General features: G+C 43.7%; 1 protein-coding gene across 1 annotated transcript in view; it reads left to right on the forward strand.

The window, feature by feature from the left end:
• The first annotated feature begins 5747 nt into the window (after positions 1-5747).
• RFC1 (replication factor C subunit 1) overlaps positions 5748-22950 on the forward strand; it is an 83937-nt gene continuing 66734 nt past the window's right edge. The window contains exons 1-2 of the mRNA XM_065404931.1: positions 5748-5845; positions 22677-22805. Coding sequence (XP_065261003.1) covers positions 5843-5845; positions 22677-22805 — 132 coding nt within the window. The 5' untranslated portion in view covers positions 5748-5842. The remainder of the gene's footprint in view (positions 5846-22676; positions 22806-22950) is intronic.

The raw sequence follows: 22950 nt of genomic DNA on the forward strand, positions 1-22950 counted from the left end.
CGAACGAAGTTCTGCTAGCACTGAATCCTCTCCCCATATAGCGATCAGATCCAGTACCTCCCGTGCGGTCCATGCTGGTGCTCTTTTTTGATTATCAGCCTGCATGGTTACCTGTGCTGATGAGCTGAGGTATCTGTGGTCACCTGTGCTCTCCACGCTGGGCAAACAGGAAATGAAATTCAAATTTTCCTGGGGCTTTTCCTGTCTACCTGGCCAGTGCATGCGAGTTCAGATTGCTGTCCAGAGCGGTCACAATGGTGCACTCTGGGACAGCTCCCGGAGGCCAATACCATCGAATTGCGGCCACACTAACCCTAATTCGAATTGACAAAATCGATTTTGGCGCTACTCCGCTCGTCGGGGTGGAGTACAGAAATCGATTTTAAGAGCCCTTTATTTCGAAATAAATGGCTCCGCTGTGTGGACGGGTGCAGGGTTAATTCGATTTAACGCTGCTAAATCCGAATTAAAGTCATAGTGTAGACCAGGCCTAAGAAGCTTATGTTTTCTTCTTCCTAAGAGGGATATTGACTCTGGTAAATAAAATGTAAAATACAATAGTTATTTCCCTTCATGTTCCCTTGTAAGCACTGTTCAGTGTGAATACTGGATTATGTTCCGCTTTTGGAGATGTGCAAATCTAATTGTCACTGTAAAAGAGAAAAAGCTTAAAGCTTTAAATATTCCAGTAATTTTATGCAGTGTGAACTGACAGATATCAGAGATCAATGTGATACTAGTAGAGCTATTGATATTAGCAATATTGGCTTAAAAATATCATCTTTTTGCTACTGTGCAATATGAAGTTTGAAATTAACCCAAAAAGTTGTTGTAATTGTTTTTCTTTACTCTTAAAACAAACATACTTAAGTGATATGCAAATGAACATGTAGTGCAATAGCTTGTTTGAAACAATTAGCTATAGCTATGTAGGGAAACATGTTACAATGTTGTTTCAAGCTTCTACAGTATTTTAACAGACCACAGTTGATCAGGAGAAGAATGGGGGGGAAAAAAGCTTAATTGGTGATTGAATCAAACAAATGGCTGATAATCCGAGATGTGATACAATCATTCTGTCTGGATATTCAAATGAAGATAGACAGGGAAAATATTTAAGTTACAAAGTCCTCTTAAAGACAGTGTGATCTTTATGTTAGCATCAGTTGCCTTGATCTCCTACCATCAAGGACGCAGAAAGCAGCAAGTCAGTTTATGTAGAGTCCTCTACAATGTAATATATATCAAGGCCCTATTCTTACATTCTTTGCACATCCAAATCTCCTATTGAGTTTGGATCAGCTCCTTACTGAAAACATGACATAGAAAATCTAAAATAGATTATGGATTTACAAAGAATACTAGATAATTTAATTCTGCCTCTAAATGCAAATTCCAGTACTTTACAATGTGAGAGATATGGATTTCTTACTTTCCAGATAACTCGATATATTGAATGCTCTCAGAGGAATCATCCAAAAACAACCTATAGAGTATTGGACTCTTGATTATTGAAAATTGATTGGATAAAAACAAATTTCTACCATTATAAGAAATGGAATTCTAATTTCAATGTTTTTCAGGAGAGACTTCTGTTGTATTTTCTTGTATCCTCGGGATTACAAGAAGTTTCTTTAGGAGATGTTAAAAGCACCCCCCGCATTAGAAAGTAAAAAGATATGTAAGAAATTTAAATTAACAATCAGCTCAAACCTGACTTGAAATGTAGATTTCGTAGAAAACTAAACAAAGTGTTTCTTAAAAAAAAAAAAAAAAAAACCAAATCTAATGAAAGTTGCTTTTTAAAATTAAAGCAATTCTCATGTAGTGTTTGAACCCTAAGGTTGCAGCATGATACTAGACTATAAGAAAGTGAAAGGACCAGAAATTGATTAATAAAAGTGAAACTAACTAAACTGTTTTCATTTCCCAATATGAGAGAAATACTAATGATTCTCTGTCATTTTTTGCAACAGACGTGGGTAACTCCATCCTCATTTTACAGATGAGGAAGCTGAAGCACAGATAATCACTTCTGAAAATCAGGCTATTACCCCGGGAAAAAAAACAGGCCATAAGTGACTTGCCAAATGTTAAAAAGCAAACTAGTAAATTAGATTTTTAACCTTTTTCAGTTTATATAGTCTAAAGGTATAATTTGCTTCATAGGTACTTTTTAAAAATATGATTTTTCACTGTATAATGTCTCTTTAAAGCACAAACCACAGTCTATGACAAGATCAGATGGGAAGCACATTCCTCATTTTACAGCAACTACAAGTATTTTGTAATATAAATGAACACCTTTTCATGATTCTGGTGGCATAAGCAAAATATTAAATTCACACACACACACACACACACACACACCTTTCTCTATAACCAGAATCAAACCATAACCACTCCAAGACTTTACGCAGCTCTGGTTGTTCATAAAGGGTTAAAATCCTGACTTCCAAGAAATAGGAATGTGTCACCAGTCCACTCGCACATAGTGATCAGCTTAATGTTATTCTAGGCAACTTTATCAAATACAAACAGAGATAACCACGTACTATAATTCTTTAACATTATTTAAACACTTTGTGTGGCTCTATCAAATGTCAGCTACTCTTAATTCTGGTAGCAGGAACATCTGTGGATCAAATCAGGGTCTAATGAGGATTATTATGTATCTACAAATACACAATTAGAAACATTTAAATGTGATACATTTTCCTTTGTATAGTCATCACAATACCATAGCATACTGGGTAATTTGTATAAAATTACCTAAGAGCAAGTTTGATTTGCACTGAGTACATACAGTAATACTTTCTAGCTCTCTTTTGTATTTCTTTAAAAGAAATGTAAATTCACAAGCTATGCTAATGTTCAAAATGTACATTCCACATGATTATGTACATTCATAAAGGAATAACAATCCCTATACAAGACATTGTCAAAACACAAAATCAGAATTAAGGAATTAAACAGGCTAGTAGTATGATATCATTAATGTTAAAATATGATCTGTGACAAGGTAGATAAAGTAATATCTGTTATTGGACCCACTTCTGTTGGTGGAAGGTACAAGCTTTCAAACTAAACAGAATTCTTCAGCTCAACACTACAAACAAAATATGTTCTGTCGTGTCAGACTAACAGATCCATATCCAAGAAGCATCCTCCATATTTTCCATCTCTAAGTTTTTTAATTTTAGAAGTTCAAAGAGCTCACCTTAAACCTGCTGCATAAGTAAAACAGACTTCTTTAATTATAAAATTCCAAAACTAAACAACTGCTTCACTTTGTTTTACCAGCTCAATCTCTTTAGCCAGATACACAATTTGTCTTATCAGTAAAACTCTCAGCCAGATTGTAATGGGCTTAAACAGTTTTAAAAAGCACCAAGTTTGAAGACTGTCTAAGCAGTAACTATAGAATTCTGCATAGAAATCCCCTGGAAAAATAAACTAACCCCCAAACGCTCAGGAAAACATTATTATATGATGCTTGCTGACCTAGAGAAAAAAAGAGATGGAATAATGATTTTGCTTTTATATAGCACCTCCCATCTAAATGGATCTTAGTTAGCTGATAATACAGGGCATTCTGCTCAGGCAAGGCAAGTCTACAGATTCTACACTATTAATACACACCCAACCTTTAGAAGGAAATTTGGCAGTTTTATCTGTACAAAACCTTCCAACAATATAGAATAGGAAGAGAAAAATACCATATCCACTTTAAATTATATGTGGAATTAAGAAAAGCAAAACGTAATTACCCATATTGGAATTTGACCAAGGTACCACGGTAGATTTTCCTGTTCTTGCAAAAAGTGACAGTGGATTTGTAATAAGCACAAGTGATCAGGACTCATCCAAAAGATAACACCTGAAGCAGCACCTGTAAAAGAAACAATTGGGTTTGAACCCTTGTTTGCTTCTGTGTGATATAAAGAAGGTCTGAGAGGTTTTTTCCCTTTAAAAAAAGGTGAGAGAGTTAGCCTTGTTTTTAACATGATAAATTCAGGTTCATTGTAACCTGTTTTTCCTGAAAGACGTAGAAACTAGAGAACCAATAAGTTTATGACATCAGAGAAGTCAAGCAAATGAAACCTGATTGAGATGGGAACTTAATTTTATTTGGATTGTTTAAATAATCTCATTTTTGTTATTGTTTCTAATGCCCATTCAACGCAGTAATCTGAGAAAAAATTGGGAGAAAAATGTCTCTTAAAAATTAGCATCTTTATTAAAGACTTCCTGGTTTTGGTAAAGGTCTCACATATGGATTTTGAGCTCTCTCAGCCTTTAACTGAGGGAACATGGCTTCAGCTGAAGGCTGAGAATTAAAAATCCAAATCTGAAACTTCTAGCAAAACCAAGAAAGACCAGATTTGACATGTCTGATATTTCTAAAGGTAAAAAGCAAGAAAAACAAAACAAAACAAAACAGACCTACTTTCAGGCCTTATTTTGTTTTGAAAAACTCTTAAGCACTGCTATTGATTCATTGGTTCAAAATTGACAGACTCACTATGACTGCAGCACCCTGGCTTTTTCTTGGTCTTCCATCCTGGCACTTTTGATGGCCTAACCTTAGTTAATGCATACCTTACCTCACTGTGGCATATTGGGGATTAATTAATTAATGTTTGTGAGGTGTTCAAACACTTGGGTGATGGGGGCCCATATAGGATAGACAGATGGAATTGGGCGGAGGGCATAGACAAAGATGGTACAGCTACAGACAAATTAAAATTGCAAAGACTGAAGTAAAAGCAGGAGAAGCTGAAGAAAAGCCTGCCACTGCTTCCACTGAAAGCAGCTCCTCTACATAGAGTTGGTTCATCAGCACAGTATGACTTCTCAGGAGTCAGGACCCTGCTAGGCCTGAGGTGTAAGTGAGGAGGGATGAGAAGCAGCAACCTCAGGACAGGGTTGAGGCATTTCACTGTTCTGGACTTGGTGATGGTTTTAAACTACATTTCAAATAATAATTTCATTATAACTAGGGTCCTATCAAAGTCACAGCCATGAAATCTGATCTTTTGTGGGCTTTTACCCTATACTATACAGATTTCATGGGGGAGACCAGCATTTCTCAAATTGGGGGTCCTGACTCAAAAGGGAGTTTCGGGGAGGGGGGATAGTGATATTGCCAACCTTACTTCTGTGCTGCCTTCAGAACTGGGTGGCTGGAGAGCAGAGGCTGTTGGCCGGGTGCCCTGCTCTGAAGGCAGCACCCCACCAGCAGCAGTGCAGCAGGAAGGGTGTCAGTACTGCAACCCTCCCTACAATAACCTTGCAATCCCCCCAATTCCTTTTTGGGTCTGAACCCCTAAAAATGCAACACTGTGAAATTTCAGATTTACATAGCTGAAATCATTAAATGTATTATTTTTAAATTCCTATGACCGTGAAATTGACCAAAACGGACCACAAATGTGGTAGGGCCCTATCTATAACGCTAGGTGATTGTAAACAAAAGACTTCAACACGTTTCCCAGGCAAACTGAGAGGTAAGGTGCCCAGCAGGAAATTAAGCACCTGGACTAGGCATCTGTCACCCTGTGTCTGCCACATCCCCTTAAATATCTAACAGGATCCAGTCCCACACCCCTGCCCCTCCACTGTCCATTCTACCCCCATCCAGTCACCGCCCTGCCCCCCTCCACCTCCCACCCAATCACCCCCACCTCGTCACCTCCCCGCCTCCAATCCGCACTCGCCTCAGCCGTCGCGTTAGTGACGTCACCCCCACGCGCCGCGCGTTTGGCGTTGGCGCGAAGGGGGGATGGAGCAGGAGGCGCCCCGCTATTACCCGCTAACGAGATAAACCGCCCCCGGCAAAATGGTGAGCGCGGCGGGAGCGGGGTAGCTGGCCCCGACACCCCCTTCTCCCCGCTCGGCCGGCCCGTGGGACCTCAGCGCGGTCAGGCGTGGGACCTAGTGCGGTCCGGTTGGGCGGGCTCCCTCACCGCGCCCTGAAACGAGGCTGCGACCCGGCCGGTTGCCCCCCGCCGCCCCGTCCCTCAGCCCCACCTCCCTTTGTCCCCTCCACTCCGCGTCGGTAAGCTCCCCCAGGCTCCCCGCAGGCCCGCAGCAGTGAGCGGTGTTGCAGCGAGTGTCCTGGCTCTTGCTGCTCAAAGCGATGGTTGGGGCAGAGCCTTGCTTATTCCTCTAGGAAACGTGAGGGAGCGCTGCTGCTGGAGAGGGGGAAAACGTTCCCCTGTGCTGCTAAAGTCAGTTGTGCGGGTTACTGACTTCTCCTCTGGAAGGGCCTTCTGGCCTTTCTGTGGGTGTTTTAGGGGCAAGTCGTTCTTTCAAACTCCCACCCGCCAAGCTCCACATATTGGAGATATTAAAGTGGATTAAGTTTGTATTCTACATGTGATCCCGTGTGCCCTACTTAGCTCCTTGGCTGTGGTGCCCCTCTTAGGACACGGGTTTCAGAGGGGTAGCTGTGTTAGTCTGTATCAGCCCAAGTACTCCTCCTTGTCTTAGGACACTGATAGCGTGCTAGGGTCTCCTGTCTACACACCAGCTGGAACCAAAATAAATTATTCTGTTTTAATTCACAATTTTAGGTGTTTCAGTATGTCTGTATATGGATACTTATTTTGGACTGAGTGCCCTAGTTTAATGTGTCAGTCAAAATCAAGTTAAATAGGAGACTTTATCCAAATTAAGGGTGTCTATGTATAGATTTTTGCCTAAGTAACTAAAGATGTGAATTAAAACAGCTTTATTTTGGTTCTAGTTTATGCATATATTTAGCCCCTCTCCCTGCCCATTACCCGTTTATGGTGTTAAGTGAGATCATTCATAATAAAGTGTTTATCTCTTGATCATATGATCTATCTTAGGCCTGTTCTATGTAATTTGCACTGATTTAACTAAAGGTAGGGTTCTAAAACAATTTAGTCAAACTGGTGCAATTTTTGAGTTGTCTTGCCTGCATAGGGAGATGCAGGAAAGTTAATCCAAATTAAAGAGGTGTATTTGAAGTAGATTAGTTAACCCGCATAAAATCTCCAGATGCTGTTGTTCAGAATTAAAGTGGGCTTAATAGGTATGTCTACATAAGGATAAAAAATCTTCTAGTGGCCTGTCAGCTGGCTCAGGGGCTAAAAGACTGCTGTGTAGACATTTGGGCTTGGGCTGGAGGCCAAGCTTTGGGAGCCTGCAAGGGTGGACATCTGAACATCTAAACAGCAATTTTTAGCTCTGGAGTGTGAGCCCCATGACCTTGAGTAAGCGGACATGGGTCAGCTGTGGGTTTTTTAGTCCCAGGTAGATATACCCAATGTGGTTTAGTTTATTCGATTCTGGAAATGAATTATGCTAAACCAATTTACGGCCACTTTAATTGTGAATGAGAATGTTTGTGCATGGTTAGGATTATTTTTCCTGGATGTTCCTCTGTAGCCAAGCTCTTTGCATGTGGATAATTAAATTGATATTTAAGACTTATATATAAAGTTTGCATGTGCCTGAAACTATGTGGGTGCAAATGAGCAGATAACCACTTTTAAACCAATGAGAGTCTAAACTGGGAAGAATCCCTGTGTAACTAAAATTGCTTTTCTAAACTAAAAAATTTAATGGATGAAACTTCTATGGCCTTGTTTTACCACAGAGGTCGTGTCCACTCATATTCTTGTACTCAAATCGCCAAAGTTGCAAAGCAAAACTGATTTGGTTCAAATTTCAAACTAAGTGGCCACAATCAGTTTGTTAGCCTCCCATCTCAGCCCTTCAGATTAGCAGTGCTGGAGGGACCTTCGCTGTCTTACCCTACAGTCTTGAGATGCAAAACCTCAGTGGATACTTTGTATAATAAGGCTGAGAATTTTCCATTAATTCATTAGCCCTACTGTGGCAAAAGATTTCTCTGGTGTTTAGGATGCGTGCTCATTTCCCCCCCCCCCCCCCCCTTTTTTTTTTTTTAAGGTAGTGTGCTATTCAGGGCAGAGGATGGTGTTTAGAAGGTATCCAAAATGGTACTACCATAATCTAAGTCAGTGTTTCCCAAACTTGGGATACCGCTTGTGTAGGGAAAGCCCCTGGCAGGCTGGGCTGGGCCAGGCCGGTTTGTTTACCTGCCCTGTCTGCAGGTTCCGTCGATCACAGCTCCCACTGGCTGCGGTTCGCTGCTCCAGGCCAATGGGAGCTGCTGGAAGCAGCGGCTTGGCCCGGACCTGCGAACGGGGCAGGTAAACAAACCGGCCCGGTCCAGCCCGCCAGGGGCTTTCCCTACACAAGCGGCGTCCCAAGTTTGGGAAACACTGATCTAAGTTATAAAGCATTATGTGGGCATAGGACTTTGGTACTCTCTGAAAACTTGTTAGTATATATTTATACAGTATTCAGATGCCTTGAGCTTGGAATACTTTTGAAATAATTTTCAGGAGGAAAGAGGTACTATTCAGCCAAACTGGAGTGGGTCATGCCAAATGAAATTGCAAGGGAGGCTTCATAATTAATTTTTTCATAACTGGAAAAAATCAAACCCTAAAAATAAGTCTTAGCTTTACTGTACTGAAGTGTCACACAATGTTAAATAACTATTGCTTGAATTGTAATGAGAAACTGCTTAAGGTTTCAAACTGAGCTCTGCTCTCTTCACAATGAAATTTGCAAGTGTATACTACTTCCCATGGAAGACTGCTACCAGACTTGTGCAGCACTAGAATTAGATATGAAGAGGTCCAAAAGTTGCATTTTAAATTGGCTATTTCCAGCTTTAGTTACTTAATGTTTGCAGTGAGAGGGCACAAACACAAAATAGCTGCGTTTTCTGTCCTTTTATTTTAACACCATGCTATAGGAATTGGAACTGGATATAGGATATCAGGAATCCTTCCTTCATAGTTCCTCTGTGAAAATTACCTTTGTGCTTCTCATCTATTTCAGTTTACTCCAGACAAATGTTATACACTTCATCGGTTTAATTTTACTACTGGTTGCACTGAAGAAAAGTAACATGCATGAGGCAGTTGGCCCATGAGAGGCAGAGCTTATCCTGTTTCAGCTGATTGAAGGGAACAAACTATTGAGAACAAGGCAAGAAGAAAACTTCATGGAAATTCTTCCATGAGAGAAAACAGTATTTAAAATAAGGGAAGGGAATCCAATTACTAAGGCCTTGTCTACAATGGGAGTTTGTCATGTGTGGTCAATCACTGTTGCAAGCTCCTCCTGCAAAATAGGCAAACTGCTATAAACTGGAGTTTAGCCCGGGCTTGAAACCTACCTCCGTGCAAGTCAGTGTTTGTTAGCTTTACTTGTCTGTCCTTAGGGTTTGCTCCGGGACAGCCATATTGGTGGATGTAACTGGGGCTTATTCCTTATGATTTTTTTGGGGAAAAAAGAGATTGGCGAGCTGCCTCTAGGCAAGTGAGGAATCACACCTGACTGTTACCTGTTGGATGGCAGTGGCCTCCACTTATAAGCACAGGAAAAATCCAACACTTAAGCAGTGTTGGTGCTGCTGATGTTATATATCCATCAGAGGGCAAGAGACTCTTTAAAATGTTAGTTTCAGACAGCATTTCAAGAAGTTAGCATGCATATAATGCCAGGTTTTTTCATATACCAATATTAAAATATACAGTATGACGTTTAGAAAAGTATGGTCAATCAGAACATTTCCTTTTTAGGTTGGTATCCTAACTAAAAGGGAAGGAAGTGGTCCATTTTAGGATTAAATTAGAACTAATAAGTAGTTCAGTGGTTTGGACTTGAGATATGGACCAGTCAGACAGTTGTTTTGTTCTGGTTTTACCTGGGTTATGTCTACTCTAACAACATTCTATTTGTATAAGAATACTGGTATACTATACCAGCAAAGCACTCAGAGTGTGGATGCAATTCTGTCTGGAAGCTGTGCTTGGTACTGGTGTAGTAAAACCAGTGCTCAGAAGCAAAACAAGCTATCCCAGCAAAACTGCATATTTACTGGTATAATATGGTCTACAGTAGGGGCTTCTGCTGAAACAGTCAGGGATCACACCTCTTTATGCTCCTGACATAGCTATACTGGCATAAGTCTCGTGTAGACCAGGCCTATTGGGGTTTTTTTTTTTTGGGTGCTAGTCCCAGATATATATGGCATGAAGTAAGTTCCATTTTGCTTCTCCTATTTTTAGCTTCATATAATGCAAAAATAGTTTTATCCATACATAGTGATGTCCTTTTCAGTCTAACAATTTTGGATTTGCCACCTATTACAGTCCAATAGTTTCTAACGAGATTATCTTTCTCCTCTGGAAAAAATGGGATGTCTGAAGAAGAATTTGAAGGCTAATATAGCAATGCTGAAGATGGTAAACAGAGGACACTTGAAGGATATATACAGTCTTTTAGTTTAGTCTCTTTAAGGTAAAGTAAGCACTTAAATCTAAGCCTTTATTCAGAAAGTGTGTTCATGTGGCTTATATGCTATTATCTTCAAGCTTTGGCAATTTGCTGAGAAACTAATTTTAAACAATTGAAGAAAGCTACTTCTGCCTTGATATGGGGATCAAAGGATGATTTGCAGCAAGAGAATGGAACATTGTGTTAACACAGGGAGACAAATTTTGAAGTTAAAAGCCTACAGATAACTGCCTTATGGTCACAAGGTTATTATCAAAAGACAAGCCATAGTGTTTGCATGAACAGTGCTTGATGGATAAATAGAAGATGCTTGTTTGAGTTCACCAGCAATGGAAACAAGAACACTTACCCAGCCATTAAAGACAAATAATCCATTGTCTCTTGTCTGTTAAAAATCATTAGTCTCACTGAGCCATACCTATATACTAAAGAAAGCACCAATGGATTTCAGTTTAGGTGTTTCGTAGACTGCTTTGGACACTCCTCTACTAGTGTCACCGCATTACTCATCAGTCTAAGATACTGTGGTTATTTTTGGTAGATACTGTCACAGATCCACAAGGTCCGGTGTACGCCGCAGCCTGTAACCAGTTCTTTGGGAGTGACCTCTTCAGTGTGCCAGGCCCCAAGGACCCACACAGTTCTAGAGGGGCTGGCCTGTGGCCTGAGACTGGGCCAGGGGTGGGCAAACTACAACCTGCGGGCCAAATCTGGCCCGTCAGGGCTTTGGATCCGGCCCGCGGGATTGCCACCCCCGTGGCCCCGCACCGCTTCCGGAAGCGGTCGGCACCACCTCCCTGCGACCCCTGGGGGAGGTGGTGGTGGTGGGGGCAAAGGGCTCCATGCGCTGCCCTTGCCTGCAGGCACCCCCCTCCCCCCGCAGCTTCCATTGGCCGGGAACGGGGAACCGCAGCCAATGGGAGCTTCGGGGGAGGTACCCACAGGCGAGGGCAGCGTGCAGAACGCTCTGCTCACCCTCCCCCAGGGGCTGCAGGGATGTGGTGCTGGCCACTTCCGGGAGCGGCGTGGGGCCAGGGCAGGCAGGCAGGGAGCCTGCCCTGGCCCCAGTGTGCGCCGCTGCCACCCCAGAGCCGCTCCAGGTAAGCGGCGCCAGGCCGGAGCCTGAACCCCTCCTGCACCCCCCTGTACCCCTCCCCACCCTCGCCCTGAGCCCCCTGCAGCACCTCGCATCCCTCCTGCACCCCAACCCCCTGCCCTGAGCCCCCTCATACATCCCGCACCCCTCCTCTGCCCCAACCACTTGCCCTGAGCCCCTTCCTGCACACCACACACACTCCCACACCCTGCACTCCCTCCCGCACCCCAACCCCCTGCCCCAGTCCTACATTCATGGCCCTGCATGCAATTTCCCTATCCAGATGTGGCCCTCGGGCCAAAAAGTTTGCCCACCCCTGGACTGGGCCTTCGGGCATCAGCAATCTGTCTCTCTGTGGCGCCTGGCTAAACCAAATCCTGCTAAACCAGCCCCCTGTGGGAGGCTTGTACTGTACTTCAGCACGCAGTGCTCTCACTGCAGAAACATCAGGCAGCCTTTTCAAAACAGGGTAACAATATATTAGTCACCTAGCATATAGAATCAAAGTCCTTGGGTTAGCTCAGAGATTAGTTCTACGTGGGGATAAAGAAAACCCATGGCTGAACCAGATCAGTTGGCTCAGGGGCTAAAAATTGCTGTGTGGACATTTGAGCTTGAGCCCAAGCCTGAACATCTACATAGCAATTTTTAGCCCTGCAAGCCCAACTCGGATGACCATAAAAACAACAAGGAGTCCGGTGGCACCTTAAAGACTAACAGATTTATTTGGGCATAAGCTTTCGTGGGTAAAAAACCTCACTTCTTCAGATGCATGGAGTGAAAGTTACAGATGCACACATTATATAATGACACATGAAGAGAAGGGAGTACCTCACAAGTGGAGAACTAGTGTTGACAGTGAGGTTTTTTACCCACGAAAGCTTATGCCCAAATAAATCTGTTAGTCTTTAAGGTGCCACCGGACTCCTTGTTGTTTTTTGTGGATACAGACTAACACAGCTACCCCCTGATACTAGACTCATAGACTTTAAGGTCAGAAGGGACCATTATGATCATCTAGTCTGACCTCCTGCACAACGCAGGCCACAGAATCTCACCCACCCACTCCTGTAACAAACCCCTAACCTATGTCTGAGTTATTGAAGTCCTCAAATCGTGGTTTAAAGACCTTAAGGTGCAGAGAATGCTCCAGCAAGTGACCCGTGTCCCACACTGCAGAGGAAGGCGAAAAACCTCCAGGGCCTCTGCCAATCTGCCCTGGAGGAAAATTCCTTCCCGACCTCAAATATGGCGATCATCTAAATCCTGAGCATGTGGGCAAGACTCACCAGCCAGCACCCAGGAAAGAATTCTCTGTAGTAACTCAGATCCCACCCCATCTAACATCCCATCACAGGCCATTGGGCATATTTACCGCTAATAATCAAAGATCAATTAATTGCTAAAATTAGGCTATCCCATCATACCATTCCCTCCATAAACTTATCAAACTTAGTCTTGAAGTCAGATATGTCTTTTGACCCTACTACTCCCCTTGGAAGGCTGTTCCAGAACTTCACTCCTCTAATGGTTAGAAACCTTAGTCTAATTTCAAGTCTAAACTTCCTAATGTCCAGTTTATATCCATTTATTCTTGTGTCCACATTGGTACTGAGCTTAAATAATTCCTCTCCCTCCCTGATATTTATCCCTCTGATATATTTATAAAGAGCAATCATATCTCCCCTCAGCCTTCTTTTGGTTAGGCGAAACAAGCCAAGCTCTTTCAGTCTCCTTTCATAAGACAGGTTTTCCATTCCTCGGATCATCCTAGTAGCCCTGCTCTGTACCTGTTCCAGTTTGAATTCATCCTTCTTAAACATGGGAGACCAGAACTGCACACAATATTCCAGATGAGGTCTCACCAGTGCCTTGTATAATTGTACTAACACCTCCTTATCTTTACTGGAAATACCTCGCCTGATGCATCCCAAGACCGCATTAGCTTTTTTAACGGCCATATCACATTGGTGGCTCATAGTCATCCTGTGATCAACCAATACTCCAAAGTCCTTCTCCTCCTCTGTTACTTCCAACTGATGCATCCCCAATTTATAAAAAAAATTCTTGTTATTAATCCCTAAATGCATGATCTTGCACTTTTCACTATTAAATTTCACCCTATTACTATTACTCCAGTTTACAAGGTCATCCAGATCTTCCTGTATGATATCCTGGTCCTTCTCTGTATTAGCAATACCTCCCAACTTTGTGTCATCCGCAAACTTTATTAGCACATTCCCACTTTTTGTGCCAAGGTCAGTAATAAAAAGATTAAACAAGATTGGTCCCAAAACCGATCCCTGAGGAACTCCACTAGTAACCTCCCTCCAGCCTGACAGTTCACCTTTCAGGATGACCTGTTGTAGTCTCCCCTTTAACCAGTTCCTTATCCATCTTTCAGTTTTCATATTGATCCCCACCTTTTCCAATTTAGCTAATAATTCCCCATGTGGAACCGTATCAAATGCCTTACTGAAATAGAGGTAAACCATGGGGCTTTTATTCCTGGGTATATGTACCCAGGGAGGAGAAAGTTAGTCCATCCTGGCTAAGCCAGTGCAAGTGCCATCCAAGCTGTCATGAACTCCAGCTTGGTTCCTGTCTCTCTCTCCCTTTAACAGTTCCAGGAGAGGGAGAAGCCAGCTTCTTCCAGAAGCCCACTCTTTATCCTTTGCTGGTGACCTCTCAGTCCTTGTTCTCCAGGCAGTGCCATGGCTGTGTTCGCAACCCCACCTGCTGGAGCTTCCCACTTTTGAGCATTGATCTTTCAGTCAGTTGGCCTTGCATTGTCTCTCTGGACCCTCTGTTGATCTAGTCACTTTCAACCAGTTCCTTGACAACCATTCATTCCACCTAGACAGCAAGGTGACACCGTTCCAGGAGCAGTGTTAATCCTTTTGCTCCCGTTGGGTGGCAATATGAAGTACAGAGGAACCTGAGGCACACATAGGCATTAAAGATATTACAAAAAATTCCCACTCTGTCACAGATGTCTTGTATTTAAGCTGCATATTGGTGCGGTTTACATGATAAAAGGAAAGTGGTAGATGTTACAACAAACATTAAAAAAACTTCAAGGAAGTTTATAGGAGAATCAGTAGCTCGTTTTGAGACAAAATATATCCTAACTCAAACTAAACATACCATAATATTGTTTGTTTAAAACAGCACAAAGTATTTAAAATAAAATACAGGAGTTAAGTGGTGGTGGGAGTTTTCTGTAAAGACAAGCAGTTTGCTTTGCAATCCATGAGAGCTGGTGAACCAGAATATGAAAGTTATTTCATGGTTTGGGTTTTTACAGCTCTGAATGAACCAGGGAACTTACGGTAATTTAAAAACGGAAGAAACTGGGGCAAACAAGTTACTTTCAAACAATTTCTTAATTAAGTTTCTGTTTCAAAGAATGGGAGATAGTAATATCCTTGACATTCTGGCCCTAGACAGAATTTAGGAATTGAGTGTTTATTGAATACCTGTAAAATTTACATGGAAACACAAATGTCAGTTTAAGCCCAACTCTTAGATTTGCTCTTCTATGGAAATGCTTTTTTTTGGTTGAAACACTACCATTTGCTCAAGTCAAGGTAGAAAATTGAAACCAAAAACCAATACAGCATCTTGGAAGAGAATCTCTTTATAACTAGCACCCTGATATATTTCCTGGAGATTAAAACGAGTAAGGTTAAATAATTTTGGAAATTACATACAGACTTAGTTATTAAAACGGAAAGTGAAGTCTACCTTTTTTTGTCAATTGTGATTACTTTTTGCACCTTAGTGTGGACAACAAATACAGATTAGTCAGAGTCATTGTCTGGTTTTCATGCACACTGGCTGTAATTATGTTTGGGTTGAAAATACTGGACAAGAATGTGTTTAAATCCCAACTAAACTTTTCACTGAAGTATAAACAGCTGTGAAAATTTTAGATTTTCATAAAACCTTCACATTCTACAATGTTCTTAAACAAATTTATATGTCCCTTTAATAAGAAATTGGGTTAATAAGTCCCCAGGAAGTTTAATTCCTCTGTATATTTAGCCAAAGAAACTATAAAGACAGAAAACCTTATATGGTCACCTAGTTCATCCCAACAACATTTCTAGTGCAAAGTGATTTCTATTGTGTGTACATACTGAATATTTGCATAGCTGAAACAAGTAGTCCATGCATATTTCTCTTTATTATCCATTTTAGAAAAAGTTACAGCAGAAACCTGTGATTACAGCATTAACAGTTACTTATTTGCATGGGATACTAAAGCTTAAAGACTTGGCTAAACAAAAAAGTCACATGTTTACATACACATATATCATGAGTGTTGTAGGTTTATAACTAATATTTGATGTATGCAGAATATGTAGAGCAATTCATATTTATTATGACAAATGTGTCAGCAGCACCAAAGGAACTAAGGTCTCAGGTACATTAACAAGTCATTAGTTTAAATTTAAGTCATGGTGGAATAGTCAAAGGGATACAACTAAGGCCTGGTCTACACTAGGCGTTTATGTCGAATTTAGCGCCGTTACATCGAATTAACCCTGCACCCGTCCACACCACGAGGCTATTTAGTTCGACATAGAGGTCTCTTAAATTCGACTTCTGTACTCCTCCCCAACGAGGGGAGTAGCGCTAAATTCGACATGGCCATATCGAATTAGGCTTGGTGTGGATGGAAATCGACGCTAATAGCTCCGGGAGCTATCCCACAGTGCACCACTCTGTTGACGCTCTGGACAGCAGTCCGAGCTCGGATGCTCTGACCAGCCACACAGGAAAAGCCCCGGGAAAATTTGAATTCCTTTTCCTGTCTGGGCAGTTTGAATCTCATTTCCTGTTTGGACATCGTGGCGAGCTCAGCAGCACTGGCAACGATGCAGAGCTCTCCAGCAGAGATGGCCGTGCAATCCCAGAATAGAAAGAGGGCCCCAGCATGGACTGATCGGGAAGTCTTGGATCTCATCGCTGTGTGGGGCGATGAGTCCGTGCTTTCCGAGCTGCGCTCCAAAAGACGGAATGCAAAGATCTATGAGAAGATCTCTAAAGCCATGGCAGAGAGAGGATACAGCCGGGATGCAATGCAGTGCCGCGTGAAAATCAAGGAGCTGAGACAAGGCTACCAGAAGACCAAAGAGGCAAACGGACGATCCGGATCCCAGCCCCAGACATCCCGTTTCTACGAGGCACTGCATTCCATCCTAGGTGCGGCCGCCACCACTACCCCACCACTGACCGTGGACTCTGAGGATGGGATATTGTCCACGGCCGGTTCCTCGGACATGTTAGCGGACGGGGAAGATGAGGAAGGAGATGAGGAGGACGAGGCAGTCGACAGCGCTTACCAAGCTGATTTCCCCGACAGCCAGGATCTCTTCATCACCCTTACAGAGATCCCCTACCAACCGTCCCCAGCATTTAACCCGGACACAGATTCAGGGGAAGGATCAAGCAGTAAGTGTTTAGATATTTAAAACATTTATTTTTAACAGAACTGGAATATTAACAATAAGAACAATGTGTTTTTCATGATTTGTTTGCCCTAGGCGCTTAACTATTCAGTCCCAACTATTTAAAAAAAAATCTAACAGTGTCTGGTAGTGCATGATTCTGCTGCCAAAGACGCTCCACTCTTTAGTCCCTGCCAGTGCAGTTATATTAAAATGCGGTCTATGTGTCCGGGGATAGAGCTGAAATCCTCCAGGGACATCTCGAGGAAGCTCTCCTGGAGGTAATTGGAAAGCCTGTTCATCAGGTTCCTGGGGAGAGCGGCCTTATTGGGTCCTCCGAAGTAGGAGACGTTTCCGCGCCAGGAGATCCTCAAGTACTCCGGGATCATAGCCTTGCACAGCATGGCGGCATACGGCCCTGATCTTTGCAGGCTTTCCCGAAGCATCCTTTCTTTATCGCTGTCTGAGATCCTCATTATTGTGATGTCGCTCATGATGACCTGCTTTGAATTAGGTAGGGGACTGTTAGTATTGGGACTGCTTGCCCGTTCCTTTACAGAACTGTAACCGCCGGTTTACAGCCACGCGGTGGAGGCGGGAGAGGGGCAGCATACAGGGATCTTTCCCTGGGACAGCCGCGAGGGGGTGGGACAGGGGCAGAGTTCATGCTTGGCCGATTGCTGGCAGCAGAGACTGGCATTGCTTTCAGTGTGAAAGGTGGCCAGTGCTACTATTCAAGTTTTAAGCAGCCACAAGTCTACGGCTTACCATGTCTGCCTGCTACAGAAATTCCGGTGTCCTGCCCCGCTTCCCAGATCGGCAGTGCAAGACCCCAGGCACTGAAAGCGAGGTCCGAAAATTCGACCTTGTCCTGAGTGCGCATGTGATAGGTGCAGTGCATGGTCTTGTTCACAGAGAAAGACTACGTTCTTTGTTCACAACTACATTTATCTTTCGGAGGAATTCACTACCTTTTTCTCTTTCCCACAGCCACATCTGCGACTGTCTCCCAACCCAGCCTGGCATCACACTCCCAGAGGCTAGCGCACATTAGGCGGAGGAAGAAGAAGACGCGAGAGGACATGTTCTCAGAACTAATGGGCTGCTCCCGAGCCCAGGCAGAACAGCAGAACCAGTGGAGGGAGAATTTGTCCCAAATGCACCGAACACACATGGAACATGAGGAGAGGTGGCGGCAGGAAGACCAGCAGGCGACTCAAACGCTGCTTGGACTTATGAGGGAGCAAACAGACACGCTCCGGCGCCTTGTTGATGTTCTGCAGGAACGGAGGCAGGAGGACAGAGCCCCGCTGCAGTCTATCAGTAACCGCCCTCCCCCGCCACCAAGTCCCATACCCCCCTCGCCCAAAGTCCAAAGAAGGAGGGGCGGCAGAGTCCGTGAAAACTCTCACTCCACCCCTGCAGACTGCTCAAGCACCAGAAGGCTGTCATTCCCCAAAATTTGAAAAGTCCTTTCCTTCCCGCCTCACACAAGCCCCCGTTGAAGTTTCACCCCCCAGTTTCATGTGTGGTTGTTAATAAAAAATACGTTTCTGTTCATTACTGTTTCCATCATGTTCTTTTGGAGGAGAGTCTGTCTGAAGGGGGGGAAGGGGCTTGGTAATTGGACAGGACAGTCACCTTTAGCAGGGTACAGAGGCGGGGGCAGGTCCAGCAGCAGGGCACATACACAGTGCAGTGACTAGTTACCCTGGTCAGTCTGGGAGGTGGTTTTCATGTTCTGTGTGTGTGTGGGGGGGAGGGCAGTTACAGATCTTATGCAGCGGTCCTTTTCCTGGATCACAGAGCCACGCAGCAGGGGATCTGTAACCCTCCTCCCCCTGCCATACAGTCACATACAGTCACATAGCCCCCACATAAACGCAGTCCCGCTCAGGAGGGCTGGCAGGCTCCGTTGAAACAACCAGTCCACCACTGCGAATCCATTCCTGGAGTTTAGAAGCATCATTTGCATCAGTACACTACACCCGCTCCCCACCACAGTCTGCGTCCCAGGTTTAAAACATTCCCGCGAAAACAGTAATAAAGACAACGGTGTTCATTAACAAAATAAAACTGATTTTATTTTTTTGGAAGGGGGTGAAGGGGGTATGTAGCTGGATAGGATAGACAACATTAACCAGGTAAAGAAACGGGGGCAGGTTCAGCTTCTCTTTAAACAAACTTAAAAGTCACTGGTTACCCTGCTCACTGAGGAACCTAGCTTTCAAAGCCTCCCGGATGCACAGCGCGTCCCGCTGGGATCTTCTAATCGCCCGGCTGTCAGGCTGGGGGTAATCAGAAGCCAGGCTATTTGCCTCAACCTCCCACCCCGCCATAAAGGTCTCCCCCTTGCTCTCACAGAGATTGTGGAGCACACAGCAAGCTGCTATAACAATGGGGATATTGGTTTCGCTGAGATCACAGCGAGTCAGTAAGCTTCTCCATCTCCCCTTGAGACGGCCAAAAGCACACTCCACCACCATTCTGCACTTGCTCAGCCGGTAGTTGAACAGTTCTTTTTCAGTGTCCAGGGCGCCAGTATAGGGCTTCATGAGCCAGGGCATTAGCGGGTAGGCTGGGTCCCCGAGGATCACTGTAGGCATCTCCACATCCCCAAGAGTTATTTTGTGGTCCGGGAAGTAAATACCTTCCTGCAGCCGTCTAAACAGACCAGAGTTCCTGAAGACGCGAGCATCATGAACCTTGCCCGGCCATCCGACGTTGATGTTGGTAAAACGTCCCCTGTGGTCCACCAGTGCTTGCAGCACCATTGAAAAGTAGCCCTTTTGGTTGATGTACTGGCTGGCCTCGTGCTCCGGTCCCAGGATAGGGATGTGAGTTCCATCTATAGCCCCACCGCAGTTTGGGAATCCCATCGCGGCGAAGCCATCTATGATGACCTCCACGTTTCCCAGGGTCACTACCTTTGAGAGCAGTACCTTAACGATTGCGTTGGCTACTTGCATCACAACAACCCCCACGGTAGATTTGCCCACGCCCAAGTGGTTCGCGACTGACCGGTAGCTGTCTGGCGTTGCAAGCTTCCAGAGGGCTATGGCCACTCGCTTCAGGACAGTCAGGGCTGCTCGCATCCGGGTGTCATTGCGCTTCAGGGCAGGGGACAGCAACTCACAAAGTTCAAGGAAAGTCCCCTTCCGCATGCGAAAGTTTCGCAGCCACTGGGATTCATCCCAGACCTGCAGCACTATGCGGTCCCACCAGTCCGTGCTTGTTTCCCGTGCCCAGAATCGCCGTTCCACAACATCCACATGACCCATTGTCACCGTGATGTCCTCGGCGCTGGGTCCCGTGCTTTCTGACAGGCCTGTGCTACTCTCAGACTTCAGGCCCTCACCGCGGTGCCGTAGCCTCCTCGCCTGGTTTATCTGCATCTGGCTCTGGTAAAGGTGGATGATAAGCTGCGAGGCGTTGACAACGGCCACAACTGCAGCGATGGTCGCAGCGGGCTCCATGCTCGCAGTGCTGTGGCGTCCGCGCTGTCACTGACCAGAAAAGTGCGCGAACTGATTTCCCGCCGGCGCTTTCAGGGAGGGAGGGAGGGCGGTAGTGACGGACGGATGACGACAATTACCCAAAAGCACCCTCGACACATTTTTTTTACCCAGAAGGCATTGGCGGCTCGACCCAGAATTCCAATGGGCAGCGGGGACTGCGGGAACTGTGGGATAGCTGCCCACAGTGCACCGCTTCCAATGTCGACGCTTTCCCCGTTAGTGTGGACTCACAAAGTCGAATTACTGTCCTTAGTGTGGACACACACGTTCGACTTTGCAATATCGATTCCACATATTCGATTTAAGTGAAATCGAACTACCCTCGTAGTGTAGACATACCCTAACTTAAAAATCACTTCTATCACACCTATGAGGACGGTTACAGAAAAGTGAAAATGAAACAGCTTTCCTCCTAATTAGTTTACTTTGTAGTAGTAGTGAATATATAAGGGTTGAACCCAAAGGCCCCAGGCAGGATTGTAATGGTTTTTTTCTGCCTGAGTGGAGTTTTCACACATTAACAGGTAAGAGAAAAGGATCATTGTGAAGACTATAAAAATTGGGAATGGTGATTCAGAGGCATATGTAGCACTTGAAACTACTTCAGTCATTGTTTGAGGTTGACAGTGTCCCTTTAAATTTTAGAACTATCCATTTACAGTCAGAAATTCATAACTTGTAAATTACTGGTATTACTCTGGTGACAGAATACCTGCAAAATAGCTGAGTAACACTAATATAATAGTACTAATTAATTATGTAGGTCTCAAGCCTTTAAGGCCCTTGTTTAAATAGAATGCCATTTATTTCAACCCAAAAACATCTGCTTACAGGGTCAACGCCTTAGGTGTAAATTAAATATAGCAAATCCAAGTTTTCGTTAAAGTGAACCTTCTAAAACAAGAAGACCGCTCAAAACCTGACAATAAATAAGTCTCAGGTTTTATCAGGATAAAAAATGCTAATTCTTGTTTAACAAATCACATGTTCTGTTTGGCTTTCTAAATCCAACTGAGAAAGGAGCCTGAGTAGTATACTTTCACATCAAGCTTATCTAGAGTAAGGCATTGACAAAGGCTCTTTCTCAGTGTAAACTTGTGTAAATATGCAGAAATAATATTTAAAAAAATTCAAAGAACTAGTATTACTCACAGTTTATGAGAAAATTCTGCAGGTCTTAGTATTCCTGGGAAACTACTTAGCTGAAATCTCTAGAGGGTAAATCAGAAAGTAGTGTTACCTGGGTAGAATATAGTCACAAGCCACACCCTCTGCCTGCTATAAATTCAGACCAAATGATTATGTGCTGCTCCTAGTATGGTTGCCATTAAAATGGCTGCTATCCCTGGAGACAATGACTGTAAACAGGTATAACATGCTAGATGATTCCCTTTTTAAGTAAATAGTCTTATCTATTAAGGGCTTTTAATAGATGTTGGGTCTGTGTTTGTGGGTATGCTATATGCTCATACAAGAGCCTCCTAAAGTTCAAACCTTTCACTTTTGTAGGTAGAAAGCTCTTTTTGTTCTTATATTAGTGGTAGGAGATTGCCATAAATATGTTACCCTTTTGAGCTCATTAGATTGATTAACATTGCTTGAACTTGGAAAAATGATCAGACGCCTACTAGCTGGAGAGCTATATCAAACACTTTGCAGATGCTAGAGCCCTGGTGAAATGACCCATTTTCCCCAGATTCTGAAAAGATGGAGGGTGCTGGGATTCAATATCCTATAGCTACCTGTGGGCTTTGCTGAGGAGTTTCATCTGTGGTAGGCTCTGCCCCACAGTTAGATTATTCATTTGATCTATAAAAGACTCTTTGACATTTGGGCTATATTTGTCAGAGTTTACTGAATATTTTTGGAGCTAATTGCAACTGTTTGTTATACTTTATCCCATGTGACTCTATGTTGTGCTTTGCAATAGGATGGCTGGCAGAGATATTCCACTAAGGGAAAAGTGGGCTCTTGGAATGTTCTGTAGTGGAAAGGAAAGCTGCTGCCATGTGTGCCGCAACTGAGCAAAGATTGCTCTGCATCTGTAAGACCTGTATTGACTAGATATGAGTAAATTCAGCTCTACAGGTTTTAAGCAAAACTTATACATCAGTGAATGGCCGAAGAGTTGTTGAGAGAGTAATTTGCTTTTTGTTAAATAATCTCGCTCTTTTGTTGAGTGAAAGGTTAAAGTATTGTGTGTTGCTTTTTTAAATCCCTCTCCCCCTTTATTAGGATATCAGAAAATTCTTTGGGGTTGTATCTACTGGCAAGAAACATGAATGTGAGAGAGTGAAAAAGACAGAGAAAACCAAAGATGGGGAAGAGTCTTCAGATGGGAAGAAGAAAACAAAGGATATCAAGGTCAGTTTGCTTTCCTCAGCTGCAGGCTGTTCTGGGCTTGGTTTTGAAGGTTGCTCTGGTATGGGACTGCACGTCTGTGGCTCACCCCTTACAACTGACTTGTGTTCTTGGTTTAAATGTTATTTTCAATGGTTTCTCATCAGCT

The sequence above is a fragment of the Emys orbicularis genome, chromosome 5 (genome assembly GCF_028017835.1).
Source record: "Emys orbicularis isolate rEmyOrb1 chromosome 5, rEmyOrb1.hap1, whole genome shotgun sequence".
Taxonomy (NCBI): domain Eukaryota; kingdom Metazoa; phylum Chordata; order Testudines; family Emydidae; genus Emys; species Emys orbicularis.